This window comes from Arvicola amphibius, chromosome 3, assembly GCF_903992535.2.
Source record: "Arvicola amphibius chromosome 3, mArvAmp1.2, whole genome shotgun sequence".
NCBI classification, from domain to species: domain Eukaryota; kingdom Metazoa; phylum Chordata; class Mammalia; order Rodentia; family Cricetidae; genus Arvicola; species Arvicola amphibius.
Genome location: NC_052049.1, coordinates 174,763,942 through 174,785,893, shown reverse-complemented (window position 1 = coordinate 174,785,893; position 21,952 = coordinate 174,763,942). Strand labels below are relative to the sequence as shown.

The following is a 21,952-nucleotide window of genomic DNA, read 5'->3' as shown; positions in this document are numbered from 1 at the left end:
TATTCCTATGGCTTTTTACTTTTTTTAAATTTTATTTTTTGTTCCTGTCAGACTTGTTGAACATGACATAGTCTCAGGCACGTCCTTGGAACACACAACATTTTTGGCTCTTCAGATGCTCGTAGGGCTGTATGTAGCTACACAGGGGCGGATATAGTGGGAGGTCTGGGGTGGGAGGGTGGAGAGCCTGCTGAGTGCTCCTCCCTGTTACTCCAGGATGGAAATGAAGCTGACTACAGCACTTACTTGCCTGACAGCCCAGTATCAATTTGCATATCACTGACAAATGGCCCTTTTACATTTAGAGAGAGAGTGTTGGTCCTCTCCTTCCACCATCCTCTTGCTCTGTTTTGTCTCACATTGATGGAACTGAGTTAGTGTTCTTGTTTTACTTGCCTTGACCAGAGTTATAAACTCCAGAAGTAAGGACAGCACCTGCCTTGTCTTTGCTGTGTCCTCAGCACACAGGAAAGTGTCTGACTTGGTACTTACTGGGGCTGAGGCTGCAGTTTTAGGCAAATGGCTTTTTAAAAACCATCTTAGGACAGGTAGGTGGTGATTGCACAGGTCTTTAGTTCCAGCGCGCAGGAGGCAGAGACAGCAAATCTCAAGTGTTTGAGGCCAGCCTGGTCTACAGAGTAAGTTCCAGGGTAGCCAGGGCTATTACGTAAAGAAACCCTATCTTAAAAAACAAAAAACAAACAAAAAAAACCCACCACCCCCCACCCACAAAAGCCCTGTCTTGACATTTGAGTCTTCATACATCTTTGTGTTGCCCCTCCTCGTGTTGTTTCGGAAGCTCCAAAAGGCTCGTGCTTATGTCCACGTCTCAGCAATTCCTGGCGGCTCTTCCTCACCTGGTGTGCGAGAAGACAGTTGCCTCACTGATAGGTTTGTGATTTAGATTTTGCTTTTGTTTTGTTCCTGAGAGACAGGGTTTCTCTAGCTTTGGAGCCTGTTCTGGAACTCGCTCTGTAGAACAGGCTGGCCTTGAACTCACAAAGAACCACCTGCTTCTGTCTGTCCCCTCCCTACCCCCCCCCCCCAATGCTGGGATTAAAGGTGTGTGCCATCACCACCCACCACTAGATTTTTTTTTTTTAAAGTCAGTCTTGGCAAAACTCTTCTTTACCATACATGTTTCAGAAAGCCTAGGGCAGAGAGCTCTTCCACAGTAGGGCTTGGATCTTTGTCAAATACATTTCCTGAGTAAAACTTTGTTGCTTCTGTAAATACTTAATTGAAACCTAAAATATTAATGTTTTACACAGAAAGAATAAAAATTGCCAGAACCTTACATGATCTGGAGTTGACATTATTATTATTATTATTATTATTATTATTATTATTATTATTATTATATACAGCATTCTGCCTGCATGTATGCCTGCACATCAGAAGAGGGCACCAGATTCAATCATAGATGGTTGTGAGCCACCATGTGGTTGCTGGGAATTGAACTCAGAACCTCTCGAAGAGTAGCCTGTGCTCTTACCCTCTGAACCATCTCTCCAGCCCCAAGTTGACAGTCTTTTCAGCAATTCTCAGCTATCAGGCTATTGGGTAAATGGCTTCTCAAGTCTCCCTATTTACGGGACTCTTAACCTTTCCCCCCTGCAATATTAAGCTTCATTAATTAATTAATATGCCTCAGAGATGTACCATGTGGGAGCCCTTTCCACAAATCTTCATCAGTGTACCTTGAACATTAACATCTTACTGTAAGCATTGCGGCTCCGATAGAAGGGATCCTGGCAGTTGGGAGCCAGGGAAGAGCACAATAAGTGTAAGAGAACCCTGGGTGGAAGAAGAGCAGCCACAAACTGAACAGGCAGAGGGCTTATATAGGGCTTCTTAGGGGTGGAGTTTTTCCAGGAAGAAGATTTTCAGGGTGGGAATTGGTCAAATTTCAGTCCCTTAGGGGCAGATTTGGCTCTGGTTTCAGGGCCAAACACTGGGTTTTTGTTGTTTGTTTTTTTTGTTTGGTTTTTTTGGATTTTCAAGACAGAGTTTCCCTGTGTAACAGTCCTAACTGTCCTGGAACTAGATCTTGTAGACCAGGCTGGCCTCAAACACACTGGGATTCACCAGGGAATCTTCTCTGAGGTTGAAAAGGGAAAGCTCAGGAGAAGGCCAAGGAGTTAGGGAAAGTAGCACAGGAGGACACAGAGTAGGGTCCTGAGTTGGGAGGAATCTGAGCATTGCAGCTCAGATAGAAAGGGAACCTGGCAAGGCGGATCTCTGTGAGTTCGAGACCAGCCTGGTCTACAAGAGCTAGCTCCAGGTCAGGCTCTAAAGCTGCAGAGAAACCCTGTCTCGAAAAACCAAAAAAAAAAAAAAAAAAAAAGAAAGAAAAAAAGAAAGGGAACCTGGCAGTCCGGAGCCAAGGAATATCACAAAGTCACTGTAAGTGCAGCAGTTTACAGCCCTACTCCAGGTTTCCCCAGTGTAACAACTCTGCTCCAATAGGGGAGGGTTTTCCCAGTTTCCCAAAGTTAAAGTTAAGGTCACCACCCAAACCTTATTCATGAGATTTACTGGGAGGGAGGGATCCAGGAGAGTGGCTGCCTCTGCCAGAGAGGAAATGGCAGCAGCAAACTGAAGAAGGAACCAGCCTCACATAGGGCTTCCTATGGGCAGAAGTTTTCCAAGAGATTTTCAGGGTGGGAACTGGTCAGATTCCAATTCCTGAGATTGTATAAACTCAGAGATTGGCTGGATCTCGTGCTCAGGAATTGGTTGGTTTTTGTACTGAGTTGGTCAGGGGCAGAGGATATTTCTTTGGCTCTGGTTTCTGGGCCAAAGTGTGTTTGTTTGGCTTACCCTTTTACCCTGCACGGAGAGCCGGAGGTGAGAAGACAGGTGCCTGAGGGAATGCCCTCTCTGGCACAGGCACAAAGGCCTGCTCACAGGGGGCCTGGACACTCACCTGGGTGGGGTCTTCAACTAGATGTAGGCGGCCAGGGGCAGCCAGGATTGGAAGTGTGGAGGCCACAATTTCAAGCTCTGACAGCAGCTGCTCTGCCCCTGCCTGGCCTGCCTGCCACCTGCTGTTTGTTTAACCCTCTTTCTGCAGCAGGCCTTTCCTAAGCCTTCCTCCAGCCATCTAACCTTTTGTTCTAGGACTCTGCAGATTAGCCCTTGCCTGACTGTCTCAGAGTCTTCCAGTCTACTTCTAAAGCTTTGACTTTAGGATCTTGGTAGGATGCAGCCTTAGAACCTGAGAATCATAAGGATGGATGGCCCAGCTTCTCATATGCCTTATGCTGGGATTTGGATTTGCAGTTTGCAGCTAGCAGGTTTCACTGCTCCTATTTATTCTTGAATTTTCCTTGTTTCTATTTTGATTCTGGTAATCCAAATTGCAGTTTGGTGTTTCCACGGAAACAATTCAGTGATTGTTTGGTGTGCCAAGATGAACTGCAGGGGAGGGAACTAAATGACGTCAAACACTTTAAAGTTTCTCAGACCATGACTAGGGTCAACTGTCACACATCATGAATATCTTTGACCCTGAAAAACAAAAACAAAAACCTGTCACTTCAAAGTGTTCCATAGTTAGGGTTCTGCCATCCTCTGTGGCCACGTCCCCTTCAAAGCCCTGCGTGCAGAGACTGCACATTGACCAGTGAATTCAACTGGGACTCTGTTCTGTGAGACCTGGGGCAACTAGCCTGAAGACTCCAGGAGTCCTGTGTGACCCTGGAATCCATCCGTTCAGTCCTCACAGACAGGCACCTAGCAACAAATACTCATGATTCATTAACAGAGATGGGGATTTAGAACAAAAACACTTTAGGACTGGGGGTGAAGCTCAGTGAAAAGCGCCTGTCTAGTATATCTGGGCTGGGGGTTGATTTGTAGACGCAAACACTGCATACTGTGACTTCTTTTTTGTTTCCTTTTTTCTTTATTTTTTTGGCTTGGTTTGTTTTTTTTAGAGACAGGATTTCTTTGTGCCCTGGTCCTTGCATTACAGACCAGGCTGACCTTGAACTCAGAAATTCACCTGCCTCTGCCTCTCAAGTGCTGGAATTAAAGGACTGAACCACCACTGCCTGGCAAAATATAAAAATTTTTTGGTAGTATCATTTTATTTTTTATTCTTTTTTTATTTTTTATTTTTATATAAAATATTTTTAATTAATTTCCATTGATGCTTCCCTACAATTTTTTTTTTTTATTTTTTGAGACAGTTTCTTTGTAGGCCTGGCTGTCCTAGAACTCACTCTCTAGGCAAGGCTGGACAAAATTTTACTTTTACATTAAAAAACAATTGAGTTGATTGCATTAAAAAATTTTTTATTTAATTATATTTTATGCATGAGTGCTCTATATATACCCACATGCAAGAAGAGGTTTTCAGATCCTATTACAGATGGTTGTGAGTTCCCATATAGTTGCTGGGAATTGAACTCAGGACTTCTGGAAGAGCGGCCAGTGCTTTTAACCTCTGAGCCATCTCTCCACCCCAGCTGATTGCTTTTCTTTCTTTTTTTTTTTTTTTCCCAAGACAGGGTTTCTCTGTATAACAGCTCTGTCCTGGAACTTGCTTAGTAGACCAGGCAGGCCTCGAACACACAGAGATCCGCCTGCCTCTGCCTTTCAAGTGCTGGGATTAAAGGCGTGCGCCACTACCACCCGGCTCGCAGTTGATTGCATTTTTAAATGTTATATTTTGGAATAACTTTAGATTTACAGAAAACCTCAAATATAGTGAGCATGTGTAAACTCTGCCCTGCTTTCCCAGTGTTGACATATAACTGATAGATCTGTCAAAGCCAGGAAACTAGTATCAATACCATTAAACACCAGCCTTCGCGTAGATTTCACTCATGTGGACATCCCTTATTCTCAGGCACACAGTCCAGGATTCACATGCTTCTTGGGCATCGTGTCTTCTTCGTACTGCTGGTGAGAGGTTTTGAATCCTTTTCATGGCCTTGATAATCCTGAAGTTCTACCCAGGGATACTAGAATATCCTCCTGTCTGGGTTTGTCTGACATTTTTCTCAAGGTTATAGACTGAAGACTATGGATTTTGTAAGCATATCACAGGTATCAGATTTGCCTTGAACACTTTATGCCAGTGGTTCTCAACTTTCCTAAGGCTGTGACCCTGTTTTGGTTGCTAGCATTCAGGCATTATGCTAGCCTGTGTCCTGGGTACCTGGCAGGATGCACTCAGGCAGTACTCTAGCCTGCTCAGGGTCCTGACATTGTCTGCTGCTCAGCTACAGCACACGCTAAATTCCCTCATGAAAAAACGACCACCTGCCTCCTGCCCCTTTCTTCTTCCCTTCCTCCTCCACTGCTCCTGTCTATAAAATCATTTTTGTTGCTACTTCATAACTGTAATTTTGCTACTGTTATAAATCATAATGTAAATATCTGTTTTCTGATGGTCTTAGGTGACCCCTGTGCAAGGGTCGTCAGACCCACAGGTTAAGAACCACTGCACTGTGATGTTGTCACACACATCACAGAATGATGTGAGCTGGAGCTGCTAATCCTCTTGCTTTGTCTCCCAAGTACTGGAATTACAGGCGTTAGCCATCACATCTACATCTTATGATTTTTAATTTATTTGAAAGATTTGGTTTTTTATATGTATGTATGCCTGTGTAAGTGTATGTCACTTGAGTTCAAGTGCCAGAGGAAACCAGAAGAGGGTGTTGGATCTCCTGGAACTGGAGGTATAGCACCCCTGGAAAGGGCAAATCAAAGACTAACAACCACTGAGACATTGCTCCAGCCCTCCTTTTCATTTCTTGAGAAAGGGCCTAACTACATAAACCAGCTGGCCTCTGAACGTGCCTTCTCCTGCCTTAGCCTCACAAGTTCTGTGGAATTCTGTATGCACCACACCTGTCTTGTCTAACCTCTACATGGCATTTGGTAAGTCTCAGGACTTGTCAGCTCTGCAGTTTTTCTTTCCTTTAGTTTTTGAATAAGAGTAACCAAGTCTAGCTGGACAGTGGTGGTGCACATGCCTTTAATCCCAGCACTTGGGAGACAGAGGCAGGTGGATCTCTGTGAGTTTGAGGCCAGCCTGGTCTTCAGAGCAAGTTTCAGGACAGCCAGGGCAACACAGAAAAAAAAAAGTCTAAAATAAAAAGAATAACCAAGTCTAGTTCATCCTTAAGGGTGATGATGGGTAAGAGAGAAGGCAGAAGTTAAGTTCCACCTCTGCATCTGTGGGGTTTGCTGGTGCACACCTTGTGAGACAGAGGCAGGTAGATCATTGTGAGTTAGAAGCCAGCCTGGTCTACAAAGGGAGTTCTATGACAGCCAGGAATATATACTCTCTCTCTCAAAATAAAATAAAAATGAAGTCCACTTCACATACAGTTAAGCAATATGCTTGCTTGAGAAATATTTTATGAACATGAGTCTCAAATAGGCTGACCTAGCTCTCTAGAACAACCTGAGCAGAGGCAGCCAAGGATGCTATGAACATTCCAAGTCAGGCTGTGTTGACTGAATTTCTCCCTCCTGCAGAGATTAAATGGCAGTTAGTCAAGAAGAGCCACTGGCTAGATGTCCTTCTCTCTTGCCTAAAGCAGGCAATGCCAGTGGCCGTCCTTGGTGGAAACCAGTGAACACTCATCTCGGGGTATTTGACAAGGTGGCCAGGTGACCGTATGAATCCTGCTGAGGGTTGACATGTTGCCTCTATTGCTACACCAATTGAGTACCACTGAGCCAAATCCCAAGACTAAAATAGCTGTTAAAATAATGGAATGAGGCCGGGCGATGGTGGCACACGCCTTTAATCCCAGCACTCGGGAGGCAGAGACAGGCGGATCTCTGTGAGTTCGAGACCAGCCTGGTCTACAGAGCTAGTTACAGGACAGGCTCCAAAGCCACAGAGAAACCCTGTCTCAAAAACCAAAAAAAAAAAAAAAAAAAAAAAAAGAATGATACACTGATACACTCTCTGAGTCATCTTGCTACTGTGCTTCTCTCTCTCTCTCTCTCTCTCTCTCTCTCTCTCTCTCTCTCTCTCTCTCTCTCTCTCTCTCTCTCTTTCTTTCTTTCTGCTATGCTGACCTCAGGAGGGCAATGCGCAGGATGCACTCAGGCAGTACCCTGGCCTCTCTTCCTGGCCTTCTCTGTCTTGGCTCAGCACGGTCTTTGCTGTAGAACTTCTCATGGTGGGAGGATGTGGTTCAGGTGTGAAGGTGAACAGGTGAACCTGTACTGACTGCCCCCTTCCTGCCCCCTCAGCAGGGGTCCATGTGTCTGTGGAGGATATATAGGTCCTAAAGGAGACAGTCTGGAATCCTGCCAGACACGGACTCAAGCAGATCCACACAGGGGCAGCACTCTGGGGAGGATAGGGATAGGAAAATAAGGGCGGTAAACCAAGACATGAAGAAAGCCTGGATGCTGGAAACAGGGTTCCTATGTGCAAAGTGTGTGAGGGGAGCAGAGGGCCCAAGCCAAACTCAAGTGTGAGCCTGGCTCTTCTGAATCGAGTTTACCTGTGGCCCAGGTGGCAAATCCATCCTGGTTATAGTACCCATCTTTTCCAGGAATCTGGAGAAAGAGCAAAGGCACAACCTACCAAGGGCATTGTGTATATTGAACACCAATCAAAAACACACTAAAAAATGTCAAGTCAAAAAAACTCCAAACATTTCAAAATGACAGAATATTAAAGCCCAGACTCAGCTCACAATGGGATTCAGCAGGAGTTAACAGTATGTGGTGATTCAGGCTCTGCTAACCCCTTGTCAAGAGTCACAACTGGCTGCTGATAACCTTACTCTATTTGGTATTTAAAAGAGGTCATCAGGTTGTAATCCTCCTCCAAGTCCAGAACGGTCTCAACAATATTCTGGTCATCAAAAGCCTGCTTGAGGCTCCCAGGGTCGGCATCCAAAGACTTCCGAGGGCTCTCATCCACAAGCAGGGCCCAGGCCTCCTCCTTAAGGGGTGAATCTTGGCAGCGTCCACACACACGGTTCAATTCGTTTTCAAATTCTAGTTTTCCAGCCAGTTCTTCAATAGTTCGGATACTCGTATGGTCTTAAAACAATAACAAAAGGACATTCAGCTTTATTCTGAGAACAGCCAGGCAGAGGTGGTGCACACCTTTGATCCCAGCACTCAGGAGGCAGAGAGACAGGTGGATCTCTGTGAGTTCTAGGCCAGCCTGGTCTACAGAATGAGTTTCAGGACAGCTAGCGCTGTTACACAAAGATACCCTGTTGTGATGATATCTTGTTTGTACAAATAAAGCTTGCCTAAAGATCAAAGGGCATAGCTAGCCTCTAGTTAACCACAGAAGTCTGGAGGTCTATACAGACATCAGGACGTGATAGAGTGAAGACAGGAGCTCCGTCTCTTTTTGGCTGGGAAGTTGAGTAGCTAAGGTGGCCATGGGTTTGCTCCTTTGTCTCTCTGATCTTTTATTTTTCCCTCTATGTGACTCGGATTTTTATTATTAATACCTATTAGAACTCGTGCTACATATGGGTGCCCAACATGAGGCCAGGCAGTAGTGGCACATGCTTTTAATCCCAGCACTCAAGAAGGCAGAGGCAGGCGGATCTCTGAGTTCTAGACCAGCCTGATCTACAGAGTGAGTTCCAGGACAGCCAGGGCTACACAGAACATAATGAGAACATTTCATGTTTAAATTAAAAAGCACAAAACTGATGTAACTCATGAAAGAATTGTTGTCTAGTTTGATACCTTACTACCACAAGCTAGCAAGCAAATAGACACACAAACCATAAGTGGGTAAGCACTTCAGGGGCTATACAGAACTAGACCTTCCTGTCACAGCACACCCAAGTGAGCCACCAGCCCTGATTATCCGTGCACTCTCAAGCATAGTATAAATGGAACTTGCTGACCTGTGGGGGTGATGAGGTGGTATGAAAAGCAGGGTCTGTGGGTAGTCAGGAGACGGGTACTGGGAGGTCCAAGGTAGCAATGACTTCAGCTTATCTCCAGGGGCTAGCAGAGGACAGTCAGTCATCCAAAATTACAGAAAGGTTTGGGGCCCAATGCAAGCACCATCCCTCACTTGAGTCCTTTCTAACCTGGGGATTCTTCCATGTCCACAGTTTCTGGCAATGCCTGCAGCTATGTATGCCCTGACCAGGAGATGCTGGTTCACTGCAATATGAGTCATTTAGAAATAGGACACACAGTTCAGAGAACATACAGATATAGAATGTATGTAGGATAAACGTCTAGCTGCTGGGTGTGCTGCTGCATGCGTGTCAGCCAGTACTCAGAAGAATCAAGCAGGAGGATTACAAGTTTGAGATCAGTCTGGCCTATCCAGCCAGAGTCTTTCTGAAAAAGAAAAAGCTTGGTGTAGCCCTAGGGAGTCTCAAAAACAAAACAAAAATAACAAAAATGGGATGGGTGGGGTAGGGGCTGCAGTTGTAAAGAGGACTTTCTGTTCTTGTAGAAGAAAGACACATTTAGTTCTTGGCACCATCATGGAGGCTCACAACTCTGGAATTCCAGTTCCAGGAAATCCCAACACCTCTTCTGGCCTCTATTCAGAAAGCACACACACACATGGTCCCCATATATACCTGCAGGCAAACACTCAATCTTCAAACTGTGCCTAGATTAATAAAAAAAGAAATTAAAAAAAAATTAAAAGAAAAATGGGGCTAGGTGGTGGTAGCACACTCTTTTAATCCCAGCACTTGGAAGGAAGAGGCAGGTGGATCGCTGTGAGTCCGAGGTCAGCCTGGTTTACAGAGCAAGTTCCAGGACAGGCTCCAAAGCTATACAGAGAAAGCCTTTCTCTAAAACCAAAACAAAAAAAGAAAAAAAATGAAGCTTGAGAGATGCCTCAGCACTTAAGAGCATTTAACTGCTTTTGCAAAGGGCCCAGATTTAGTTACAGGCATCCACGCCTGGTGGCTCATAGCCTCCTGTAATTCTAGCCCCAGAGGGAGACAACACATTTGGTCTCTGAGGTCACCCACACTCATTTGCATATACCCACACGTAAGATACACACAGACATATACATAATTAAAAATAATAAAAGTGTTTGATAAAGGAAAACTGTCTAATAAGACATATAGTACTATGCTAAGTGGCTATTTCTAGGGAGACAGATCTTGCAACAGTGTCTCATTCTGCAGCCTAGGTTGGCCTCAAATTCATACATATCCGCATGCCTCTGCCTTCCAAGTGCTGCAATTAAAGGCAGGTGTCACCTCACTCAGCTACAAGAAAGATTTCTTCCACTATTGCATTTCCTACCAGGTGGACTATTCTCTCTTCCTCCTTGGGCCTGTACCCCATTTCCTTCATCTCTGCACTCAAGTACTAAGGTCTGAAGGCTGTTCTCTGTCCCTTCAGGGAGCCCAGAGTATAAGACACTTAGGTAATGATCTTATTGACCTGTGACCTCACTAGGTTACCTGTTCATTGAAGAAAGGGGCAGTATTGGTTATTTCACGGTTCTCTACTGAGTCTGCTTTGGGCAAACTAAATTTCCAAACAAGATGTGTGGACTCCTGGCCTATGTGAGGGACCGAGCAAAGAGTGGCCCAGCTTTCTACTTACCAATCATATCCAGCAGGTCCTTTGTGACCTCTTGGCTAGAACTGCTGAGCAGCATATTTGAGTCATCCTTCCTGTAGTCCAGATGGGTGCGGGTTGGGGAAGAAGACGGGGTATTAGATATTCTTTCAGAAAAATACTGAAAAACTTCAGATAAGCCAGGCGGTGGTGGTGCATACCTTTAATCCCAGCACTCGGGAGGCAGAGGCAGGTGGATCTCTGAGTTCGAGGCCAGCCTGGTCTACAGGAGCTAGTTCCAGGACCCAGGACAGGCTCCAAAGCTACAGAGAAACCCTGTCTCGAAAAATCAGAAAAAAAAGAAAAAGAAAAAGAAAAACTTCAGATAATCTAAAATGCAACTGATTTGGTGTTTGCCTAATTTTGTTTTGCTTTTAAGATTTATTATGTATAATGTTCCTCCTGCATGTATGCCTACATGCCAGAAGAGGGCATCAGATCTTATAGATGGTTGTGAGCTGCCATATGGTCACTGGGAATTGAACTCAGGATCTGAGTCATCTTTCCAGCCCCTGTTCTGTTTTTAAGACACAGACTAGGTCGCCGTGGCTGGCCTGGGATTTACTGTGTAAACCAACCAGGATGGCCTCAAATTCAGAGATTCCCTCTGCTTCTGTCTCTTGAGTGCTTGGGATTCAAGACATGCCACCATGCCCAGCTAAGACTGGTGACTACCTTTTATGAGAATAACCAGAAACTGATAACTAAATCAGTGAAGAAACCGATAGCAACATTATAATGACCGATTCCACTACAGGTGCATTAATGTTCATGAAGCCAGCACATCCATTTGCAGTTAAATGAATTCTCAATTCCTTGACTTTGGGTTAGGCAAGATGGCCAGACATCTAAGTCAGATCACACACAGTCATCCACCCAAGAATGGGACAGTTTGTAGCTACGTAGTGGCTATAAAGGAGACAGTCAAAAGGTATTTTTGGTTTGGTTCTGTTTAGTTTTTGAGACAGGGTTCCTCTGTGCAGTCCAGGTTACCTTGGAACTTGCTCTGTAGACCATGGTGGCCTCGAACTCAGATAACTGCTTGCTGAGATTAAAGGTGTACTCCACCACAGCCTGGCTGCAACAAAGACACAGATAAAGCCAGGAAGTAGGGCCTCATCTTGGATCTAAGCATGGGCAAAGGAAGTTAAAGACCAGTGCCCTGGCTGCGAACATGGAAAATGGTGTGTGGTATTTTTGTTTTTGTAGCTTAGAGTATTTGTATTTAAATCAGATCACTCAGGACTGGTAGCTCATTCTATAATTCCTGCACTTGGGACTTAAGACTCAGAGATCCGAGTTCAAAGTTACCCTCAATAACACAGGAGCTTAAAGCCATATGGTCTACATTAGAGTTAAAAAAAAAAAAAAAAAAAAAAAAAAAAAAAAAAAAAAAAGCAAAAGCAGGCTGGCAGAATGACGTGGCAATGCAAATGTAAGCGTGACAACTTGAGTTGGATCCCTGAACCCACAGAGGAGAGAATCAACTCCTGAAGGTTTCCCTTTGATTTCTATAAGCATGTTATGTCATGCCTATGTCTACACTCCATCCACACACCCATATACATACTAATAAAAATATAAAATGAGAAAAATGGCGGCTGGAGATGGCTCATCGGTTGAGAGCACTGGCTGCTCTTCCAGATGCACAGCACTGACATGGCAGCTCACAACTTTCAGTCCCTCTAGCTGCAGGGGAGGCAGTGCCACAGCCTCTGCAGGCAAAACATCGACACATACAAATTACAAATTAGGAAAACCCTCCAAGAATAAAAAAAGCATTGCTAAGGCTTGTTGATAAGTGGTAGAATGTTTGCCTTAGCATGTATGAGACCTCTGGTTCAATCCTCAACACCATCCACACATTTAAAAATAATTACTTAACACTGATTGCCCTCTGGGTACCATAGTTTCCATGGCTGGATAGCTAGAGTTTTCAGCCCAAATATATACAATAAAACTTAACTGTCTGTTGTGGTCAGATCCTAAAAACTGTGTATCAATTTCCTGTACATTCTTGGCACTCCCAAGAGAAGGCTAGCTTAATAACAAATCAGACCTTATTTTTTTTAGAAACGATTCTCCTAATTGATGCTATTAAGCAATCAAATTAAAATCACCTTAAACTTTCTTTTCTCCAGTTTTCCCCATCTCCTGCAGCTCTCCAAAACTGTTTTTCACGTGCCAAAATGGAAGAGTGCATCAAGACATTTTCCTTGCTGGTCAGAGGTTTTCTTTTGGGGTATAAAGGAAGGGGCTTTGCATTAACTGGGACATGATGTGGTGCAAAGACAGGGTTCTCATTCTCAGGAGCACACGAGGCACCAGCGCAGGGGGCAGCAGAGGGGCAAGCTGCCAGTGGGTTTCGGCAGAACAGCCTGTGCACGGGCAGGGAGGCGAGCGATGGGGCATCCAGCCTCTGCGGGCCTGTGCACTCCTGGGAATGCCTGACTCCTTCAAAGGCTCGGTCTATGGCTGCAGTCAGCTCCTTTCTGCATCTTCGTAGTTTCTCAGACATTTCCCTAAAAGCGACCATGCCTTTTATTATTTAATAATCGGAAATGCACAGAGCAACGCGATAATGCTATACAAGAGGCTGAGATTCTACCTGGATTTCAAGTTTGATTTACGCTTACACCACATCATCCTTCTTTTCCTCTGAGAGGGGATTATTGCCCACCATTCTCAGGACCCCAGATGGCAGGGAAAGGCCCGATACACCCCGCTTAACCCCCAAGAGCTTCCTTAGCTTGTTGCCGCTGGGCCTTTCCCACGGCCGCCCCCCACTGCGACCCAGTTGTCTGGGTCCCCAAACTATGGCCAATCTAGGCCGGAAGGGGCCCCTACTGCGTCCTCACCCAGCCGTGGCCGCACAAGAGTGCCCAACCGACACTGCGCTCACGTGCCAAGACGCGCCTCCCAACCCCCCACGTACTAGGTTAAAGGTCGGTCAAAACTCACATGACCACAAGGGGCAACAAAGGCCTAGAGAAGTGACCAATTAGCAGGCGAAGAATAAGGTGTAGCGCCACTGGGATAAGGGAAAGAATCCAGTCCGAAGATATCTGTTACTGAAAACTTTTTTTTTCCGGGGGGTGGGGGGTGGGGAGTGGGGTGGTGCGGGGTGGTTTCCAAGATGGTTTCTCTGCTTAGCCCTGGCTGTCCAGGAAATTTGCTCCATAGACCAGGCTGGCCTTGAACTCAGATTCACCTGCTTCTGCCTCCCAGACAGGGCTGGGCTTAAAGGCACAAGTCACCATTGCCCTGCTGGAAACAGTATTTTCTTAAACCACAATTAACTTGAGTGTTTTGAAGACCTGGCAAACACCCATAGTGTTTCTCTGAAGCCAACACGGAGAAACAATGCCACACACTGCACCCAGTTTTATGAATGGACTTATTTTAAGAGAGTGTTAAAGTTCCACATAGAATCAGTTTTTATCAAGGACAGTGGGGTTAAAACAGAACTTGAAGGTTCCAAGAGCTGGGAAATTCTGAGAACAGAGACTAGAAATGGGCTCCAGTAATAATTCACTGCTGTTAATGTTCAGAAAACTATAAACCCATCTCAGTGAACAGCAAAGGACTCGAGGACAGCATCAAGTTTACTAGAGGCTTGGTTTACTGTGGCCAGACTACCGGGGTGACCAGTATGGGCACCAGAACCCAAAACTCAGGAGTTGAGAGCAGCCCTGTACGGGTCTTCATGGCTGCACCATGCTCAGTTACAGGGTGTTCCTCTCCATTCTTTGGAATCCATGAGACACACTTCACTGTACCAAATCCCACCCCACACACTTCAGCTCCACAGGTTTATCTCAACACCCACTTAAAAGAAAAAATAATTCAGCCTCTTAACATAACCCTTCTGAGAGAACAGGATCTTTCTTTTCTTTTCTCTTCTCATAAAAGAAGGTAATTTCCTCATCTGGTTTTAAGATTGACATGAGCAGTCTTCAAGAGTGTCAAAGGCATTCTCCTGGGGGAGGACACTGCTGTGGGGTGGGGGAGGTGGCAGGGCCGCTGAGTCAGCATCAGTTGGTGTCCATGTTGGAAGCCTCATCATCTCCCAGGCCCTGCTGCGAGCTGCCCAGCCTCATGGCTCCATCAGAAGAGCCTGGGAAAGTGGTAAGTGAGGGCGCACTGTGACATTCGTCATCACGACGCTGGTAGAATAGCACGTAGGCAGCTTTCGTCTAAAATACAAGGGAGGGAGGGAGTCCATTTACTGGGAACACACACACCTGTCCCCACCCTTTCCTCACCATTCTATACTACTAAACTCATGGTAGTTCTTGCTTTAATCCCAGCAAGGGGAAAGGAGCCTGGGAAAGGAGGGGTTTTTTGTTTTGTTTTTTTGCCAGCCTGGGTTTCAGAGTGAAAACCCTTTCTCAAAAAAAATTAATCTGAAACTGGATGTGGTTACACACACCTGTAATCCCAGTACTCAGAAAGCAGAGGCAGGAGAATTACCGTAAATTTTAGGCTAGCCTGACACACAAAGTGAGTATAGATTAGGGATGTGTAGAAAGCCACAACCTCAACTAACAAGCACTCTGAAGGAGGGTGAGTGAGTGAATGAACAAGCACGTTCAGGAGTCTGCCACCTTGTTTGCACAGCCACACCTAAGAGCAGTCAGAGAGGCCCTTTACTGGCTGCATCCTGACGTCCCAGCCATGGCTGTGGGGAAATGCAGGATTACTATGACCTAGTACCTCAAGGAAAACTGAGCTTTTCCATTAGGAAAGATCTAGAATGAATGGCAACCCACTCTACTCCACCCAGAGCCTCTCCAGATAATGAAGTAACCAATGGCCTATGAGGACCTTTTTTTGGCTTACTTGTTAAGATAACCGGAGAAAAGTGGGTATCTGGGCCAGGTACTCACCACTATCTGATCCTCAGAAGCCAGGGACACGTTGCTGTCATCAAAGTAATACCACTTCCCATTCAGTCTGTTCTTCGCATACGCAGTGTCTGCAAGTTACAAATAAAATGCTCTAAAGGCCACCGGGAAAATGGATCTGGTTATTTCATTAGGGCTAGGATGGAATACAAACACAAGTTCATACCCAAAAACATTGACACTGACATTAAGAATAGTGTATGTAGCCAGTGTGAATCCACTCAGGAGGCAGGGACAAGAGTATTGCCCCCAAGTACAAGGCCAACCCGGCCAAGTCTAGGGAGGGTTGAATAGGTCTCAAACAGAAAATACTACCACAAAATTACATAACAATTAATATGCACATACATATAAGTAAGATAAGTTTGTTTGTTTCTCTGTGTAGGCTGTCCAGGAACTCACTAGTAGATCAGGGTGCCCTTGAACTCAGAGATTCACCTGTCTCAGTCTCCAGAGTACTGGGATTAAAGATATGTGCCACCACGCCCAGCTTTGTCTATTTTTTAATAAAGATGTATTGTTTAATTACATGGAGGAGGTGGTTATGAGCACAGGAGTGAAAATGCCCAGAGAGGTGATAAGGTGGTGCTGGGAGTCAGCCGACATGTGCTAGAAACTAGACTCAGGTCCTCTGAAGCACAGTGCTCTCCACTACTGAGCCATTTCTCCAGCTGCCCCGGTGTCTATTTAGTGGCTATGCTCAGTGCTAGACACGGTGCAATGACAGAGCACTGGCCTAGGATTTTCATCAGTGCCCCTAACAAACAAAAATGGTCATGAGTGTAATCCAGAGCCACAGAGGGACTTGGCGAAGGCACTGATACTTCTAAGATTTAAGCAAACAAGAGCAGATGGCTTCGTCCTCAGCAGAATGTTCCTAGTGCCTCTAGAGCCAGTAGAGGAATTCTGGTTGGAAAACAGTGACCACTGGGTTTGCAGAGCTGAGAGGCAAACAAGCAGCTTTCCATCTCTTTTCTCCACAGCTATGACAGAATCTGTGGCGGGCAGGCTGGAGATGCAGCTCAGTAGCCGGACTAATCTAGACTGCACAAGGCTCCAAATTCCCCAGCACTGGGGGAAAAGTAATGCCCCTCTCAAAACTGGTATATATAGCTAAAACACAGTTGGAAGGCTAGGCAGGAGGGTGAGTGTAAGCATTCTGACAGCCAGAGCTTCATAGTAAGGTCTTGTCTCAACAACAACAACAAAAATACAAAAAAAGTTTCCATTAAAATGAACCAGAAATTCTGGGAAATAGGTCAAAAGAAAGAAATCACTGATTTTTGCTGTGTATGGTCATGTATACCCATCATCTCAGCACGGAAACAGCTGGGATGGAAAGAACTAGAGTTCAAGTCCATCAAGGGTTACCTGGCAAGTTACAAGCCAGCCTGGGATATATGATGAGATCTGTTTCAAAATCAAACCAAACTATACCAAAAATAAACTAATTTTCTCATTCTAGGTCTCTGTACCCCTTATATTTTCTCTGCTTTTGCAGAGTTGGGATACTGCTTCTGTGAAGACACTAATTTTACAGAGCTGTTTTCAATTATCAGGGTACTACTTCCCAGGTATTCTGAAGTGGCTGAGAACTCTCTGATCAAGGCCCTGGACAGCAGTAGCAGCTGTGCTCTCAAACACGTTTGCTAATACACAGAGACGGGGAATGAGCCAGGTGCAGTGGCGCACATCTTTAATCCTAACACCTGGGAGGCAGAAGAGGCAGGCAGGCAGAAGAGGCAGGCAGATTTCTGAGTTCAAGGCCCATCTGTCTACAAAGTTAATTCCGGTACAGCCAGTGATACACAGAGAAACCCTAGCTTGAAAAATCAAAATAAACAGAGGCAAACGCTTTTGTGCATAGTTTTATCACGTCATTATCTTAAGAGAGAATCCCAGAGGTAAACCGAGCATGGCCCCTACTTGAGAGGCTAAGGCAGGACTGCCTGGAGTCCTAGGTTACTGACGACGTGATGAGCTACAGACCAGCATGGGATTACCAGCGGGACAACTCACCACGCTAGCAGTACCGAATTAAAAAATATGAAAAGTTAGAAAGGAGAAAGAAAGGGGGTTAGAAAGGGTGAGGGATTGAGAAAGCCTATAGCCAGGAACTATAAACAAGCCAGGGGCTAAATGGCAATGCCAGGTATCCAGGAAGAGGCTGAGAGAACACCAGGCAGGGCATTTCCACACATCTGAAGCAAGCAGATGCCAGTACTCACAGTGACCGACCCCCATGGCTCCATAGTGATTGGATACAGCAATTAGGTCATAAACATACGGCCTTGCTGACCGGTCACAGACAAACTCGGACATGTTCAGAGATCTGAGTAAAAAACATAATACCCCATAAATAAGTTAAACTCTGTAGCCCAGCAACCCCTTTCATCCAACAGACCAGAGTATAGGAAAACACTCAAACTATGTGAGGAGAAACAGACCAGGGCAGAGTGACCATTTGTCAGACTTAGAAACAGGGAAAGGGCCAAGTTGTGGCGCTACCATACTGTGTGGGTTCTGACAGTGGTAAGAAGACATCAAAAAGGGCTTCAGCCCAAGTTGGGAAGCTGCTATTAATCGAGGTGCAACCCCTGAAATGTCAGTGCAGGCCCTGGGAGGCTTTCCTAGTTTGGAATTTTCTTTGTTGTTATTGTTGTGTATGTGTGTCTGAGTGAGTAACTGAGTGCAGCCATTAACACCACATCACAGTTATCTGAGGACAGCTTTTAGGAGGTTCTCTCTTTCGACCATGGAATCTGGGATCAGACTCAGGCCATCAGGTCTATGTGGCCAGTGCTGTTACTCGCTGAGCTGTCTCACTGGCTCACACCGAAATGTTCAAAAATACAGAAAGGGTAAAAGAAAATAAGGCATGGTGGTACATGCTTTAATTCCAGCACACAGGAGGCAGAGGCAGGGATTTCTCTGAGAGTTCGAGGTTAGCTTGGTTTACAGAGCGAGTTTCAGAACAGCCATGGCTACACAGAGAATCCCTAAAAAACTTTGGGGGAAAAAAAGGAAAAAGAGTTTTAAATTACCAGGGTGGATTTGAACTTGTAATCAATTATCTTCCCGCCTCAGCCAAGGATTGCAAGCATACACAACCACACCCACCTAAAGATCAGTTCCGTTGGGTAGGCGGCTCTGACCACCATGTTCCTGTTCATGAGAAGCAGTACTGAGCCTGTGGTGGCCTGGCTGAGACCAGGTCCCTAATATCAATGACGGGCCAGCAAAGCAGACCATAGGCTGGTGGGAGGACTCAAGAGGAGGACCAGCAGTGAAACAGACAACCCGCAGGGCTGTTCTGTCAGGGACGGTTCCCACTAGTGCAGGGGTGGGGAGGAAGATGGCTCCACAAGTCAACCCTCCCAGAGCCAAGTAACACACAACCTAACCCAAGCACCCTCTCACCTGACCGGCACACGGACAACACTGCAGGTGCCCACACCCACCTGACTGGGAACTCCACAACCGTGTCAAGTTTATCCCGCCAGTATCTGTTATAGGAGAAGCGTTTGAGATGAACCACCAGGATCTTGGGCAAAGACCACAAGTCAAACTTCTTTGTTGCCTGTTGGTGTTTCTTACAGGTGGGACAGTACCTGAGGAGAAAAGACCAGGGCAGCAGGAAGCCACCTGTGCACTTACGTGGGGACATAGCTACTCTGTCACAGAGCTATCCTTTCAAGCAGGACTAAACCCCAGTATTTTGTCTCTAAGATCTTAATTTTACTTTATATGCATTGGCATTTTGTCTACATGAGGGTGTTGGGTCACCTGGAACTGTAGTTACAGAAGGCTGTGAGCTCCCATGTGGGTGCTAGGAGTTGAACCCATCAGCTCAGGTACTTATCAGCAAGGCAACAGGACTATGGCTTTTTCAGTCCAGAAAACAGTCTGCACACACAATGACGTATTATAGATCTGGCTATGCAGAAAGATGATCTCTCCAAGCACAGAAGAGGTTTCTGTGCATAGAGATGGTCCCAGCAACCCTCAGACCCTATGAATCCATGAATCCCCTGGCTCAGCATCTGGGCACGCATACCAGGGGTCGTGCTCCCCAAGGGTCTCCATGGTGGTGAAGAGCTCAATGCACTCTCTCAGGGCTACTGCGGTCCTCTTCTTCTTCTGAGGCTGTGACATGCTCACATGCTTCTCACAGGCCTGCAAGAAATAAGCGCTGAGTTCTGGTGGAGAACCATCTTACTGGCCCAAGAGACTAAGGCTTCCAGCTGAGCAGTGGTGGCGCACACCTTTATTCCCAGCATTCATGAAGTAGAGACAGGCAGATCTCTGAGTTCAAGGCCAGCCTGGTCTACAGAGAGTTCCAGGACAGCTAGGGCTACACAGAGAAACTCTGCCTCAAGAAAAAAGAAAAGAAAAGCTACAGAGGCTCTCTCTGCCTGATATGTACTACACTTTCTGGGGTCTCTGAATACAGAAAGACAAAGTCTTCGGTGTTTTTCAAGTTCTAAGGAAAACTTGTTAAGCTGTTGTTCGATCAGTGAAGAGGACTGTAAATATATTTCCAGAGCAGAAACCAGCACAGAGCACTGACCACAAACCCAAATGACCTACCTCAGATTCTTGCTCATCATAGTACAGGCTCCGGGTCTCACTGTCCCAGTCAATGGCCAGTGTGGATCGAGCTGTGGAGGGACCATAGTGTCACTCATTATGGAATGACCAGCACAAGAGAGGCTCTCCAAGTGGCCAGAGTGAGAAGGGCCACACCTGCTCACCCACCACCAGCCACCGAGGAGAGCAATGCTAGGCCTTAGGGCAGCCATTTTGAACCCCTACCTCCCAAAGCTTTTGACAAAGACTTCCTTAGTGCTACAGATCCACTCCTGACAGGACATATGCCGGTGGAGCTGGAGGGATGGGAACAGACTTGGCCTCTTGCCTGAAGCATAAAACAATCTGACACAACAAATACAGCAACTGTTCAACTGTTCACCTGGACAAACACCAGGCAAACCAAGACCATCCAAGGTAGAAAACAAAACAACCCTGCACTAGTCCAGCTCACTACTGGCAAGCACCCCAAGGCACTGAATGGTTTTGAGACAGACAGACAGACAGACAGAGACAGACAGAGAGAGAGAGAGAGAGAGAGAGAGAGAGAGAGAGAGAGAGAGAGAGAGAGAGAGAGAGAGAGAGAGAAAGAGAGAAGAGAGACTGGATTAAGGAAGCAAAATTAATCTGAGAGCAGGGTGTGGTAGTTTACGCTGTAATCTCAGCTTTTAGAGCAGGATCAGGCGTTCATCCTCGGCTACAGAGTAAGTTCAAGACCAGTCAATATGGGCTACATATGTGTCTCAAAAAGGGCAAGGGGCCAGGCATGGTGGCACACACCTTGAATACCAGCACTAGGGAGGCAAAGGGTAAGCAGATTTCTGAGTTTGAGGCCAGTCTGGTTTATGGAGTTCCAAGACAGGCAAGGGTACACAGAGAAACCCTGTCTTGGGAAAAAAACAAACAAACAAAACAAAAACAAACCAGGAGGGAACTACAGTTTAGCACTAGAGCCCTTACCATTTATGTACAAGTCTCTGAGTTCAATTCCTAGAACTAAGTCAGAAACTGAAAAAGTTGGAGGCTGGAGAGATGGCTTAACAGCTAGAGCCTTGTCTGCTCCCAGAAGACCCAAGTTCAATTCCCAGCACCCAATGGCTGCTCTTGATTGTCTGAAATTCCAGTCCCAGGGGATCTGGTATCCTCTTCTGGCCTCTGCAGGCACACACATGGTACACAGACTTACATACAGGTAAAACACCCATTCACATAAAAATTTTTTTGAAAGGGTTCGGTCAGGTTGGAAAGATGACTCGGTGGTTAAGACCATTTACTGCTCTTATAGAATACTGGGGTTCAGTCCCCAACACCCAAGTTGGGAGGCTGCTAACTTCTTACAGCTCTAGTTCCTCTGCAGGCAACCACACACACATGTATCCATGCAGGAAAACACCCAAACACAACTACACACACATGTACACATGTATCCATGCAGGAAAACACCCAAACAAAAAACTTTTTTTTTCTTTTTTTATATTTATTTATTTATTATGTATACAATATTCTGTCTGTGTCTATGCCTGCAGGCCAGAAGAGGGCACCAGACCCCATTACAGATGGTTGTGAGCCACCATGTGGTTGCTGGGAATTGAACTCAGGACCTTGGGAAGAGCAGGCAGTGCTCTTAACCACTGAGCCATCTCTCCAGCCCCCACAAAAAAACTTTTAAAATTAAAACAAAGGAGGGAGGGGGAGAGAGAGGGAGAGAGGGAGAGAGAGGGGGGGGGAGGAGGGAGGGAAAAGGAAGGTGAAGGACTGGTAGTTAACAAGTTAACTTCTGCCCTAAAAGGTACAGCTCCTACCCTACCCATGGAGACGTCACACATGATGCATGTCCACTTCCTGGGATGCCTCTTCCCAATACATGCTGTCATAATTACAAAGCT

The 21,952-nt window shown here is 45.8% G+C and overlaps 2 protein-coding genes across 3 annotated transcripts in view; both read right to left on the bottom strand.

Moving 5' to 3' along the window:
* Positions 1 to 7,567: 7,567 nt before the first annotated feature.
* C3H3orf62 (chromosome 3 C3orf62 homolog) lies at positions 7,568 to 13,814 on the bottom strand. Its single transcript, XM_038321766.2, has 3 exons — positions 12,690 to 13,814; positions 10,555 to 10,625; positions 7,568 to 8,034 (listed from the first exon to the last, which is right to left on the bottom strand). The coding sequence occupies exons 1-3, from the start codon at positions 13,103 to 13,105 to the stop codon at positions 7,769 to 7,771; spliced, it is 753 nt and encodes a 250-aa protein (XP_038177694.1). The 5' UTR covers positions 13,106 to 13,814; the 3' UTR covers positions 7,568 to 7,768.
* A 359-nt stretch (positions 13,815 to 14,173) lies between these two features.
* Positions 14,174 to 21,952, bottom strand: part of Usp4 (ubiquitin specific peptidase 4) — a 38,804-nt gene continuing 31,025 nt past the window's right edge. For both annotated transcript variants that reach the window (XM_038321763.2, XM_038321764.2), the window contains 6 exons: positions 20,067 to 20,137; positions 19,534 to 19,652; positions 18,938 to 19,087; positions 17,705 to 17,808; positions 15,459 to 15,547; positions 14,174 to 14,765 (listed from right to left, as the gene is read on the bottom strand). In XM_038321763.2, coding sequence (XP_038177691.1) covers positions 14,604 to 14,765; positions 15,459 to 15,547; positions 17,705 to 17,808; positions 18,938 to 19,087; positions 19,534 to 19,652; positions 20,067 to 20,137 — 695 coding nt within the window. In that variant the 3' untranslated portion in view covers positions 14,174 to 14,603. The remainder of the gene's footprint in view (positions 14,766 to 15,458; positions 15,548 to 17,704; positions 17,809 to 18,937; positions 19,088 to 19,533; positions 19,653 to 20,066; positions 20,138 to 21,952) is intronic.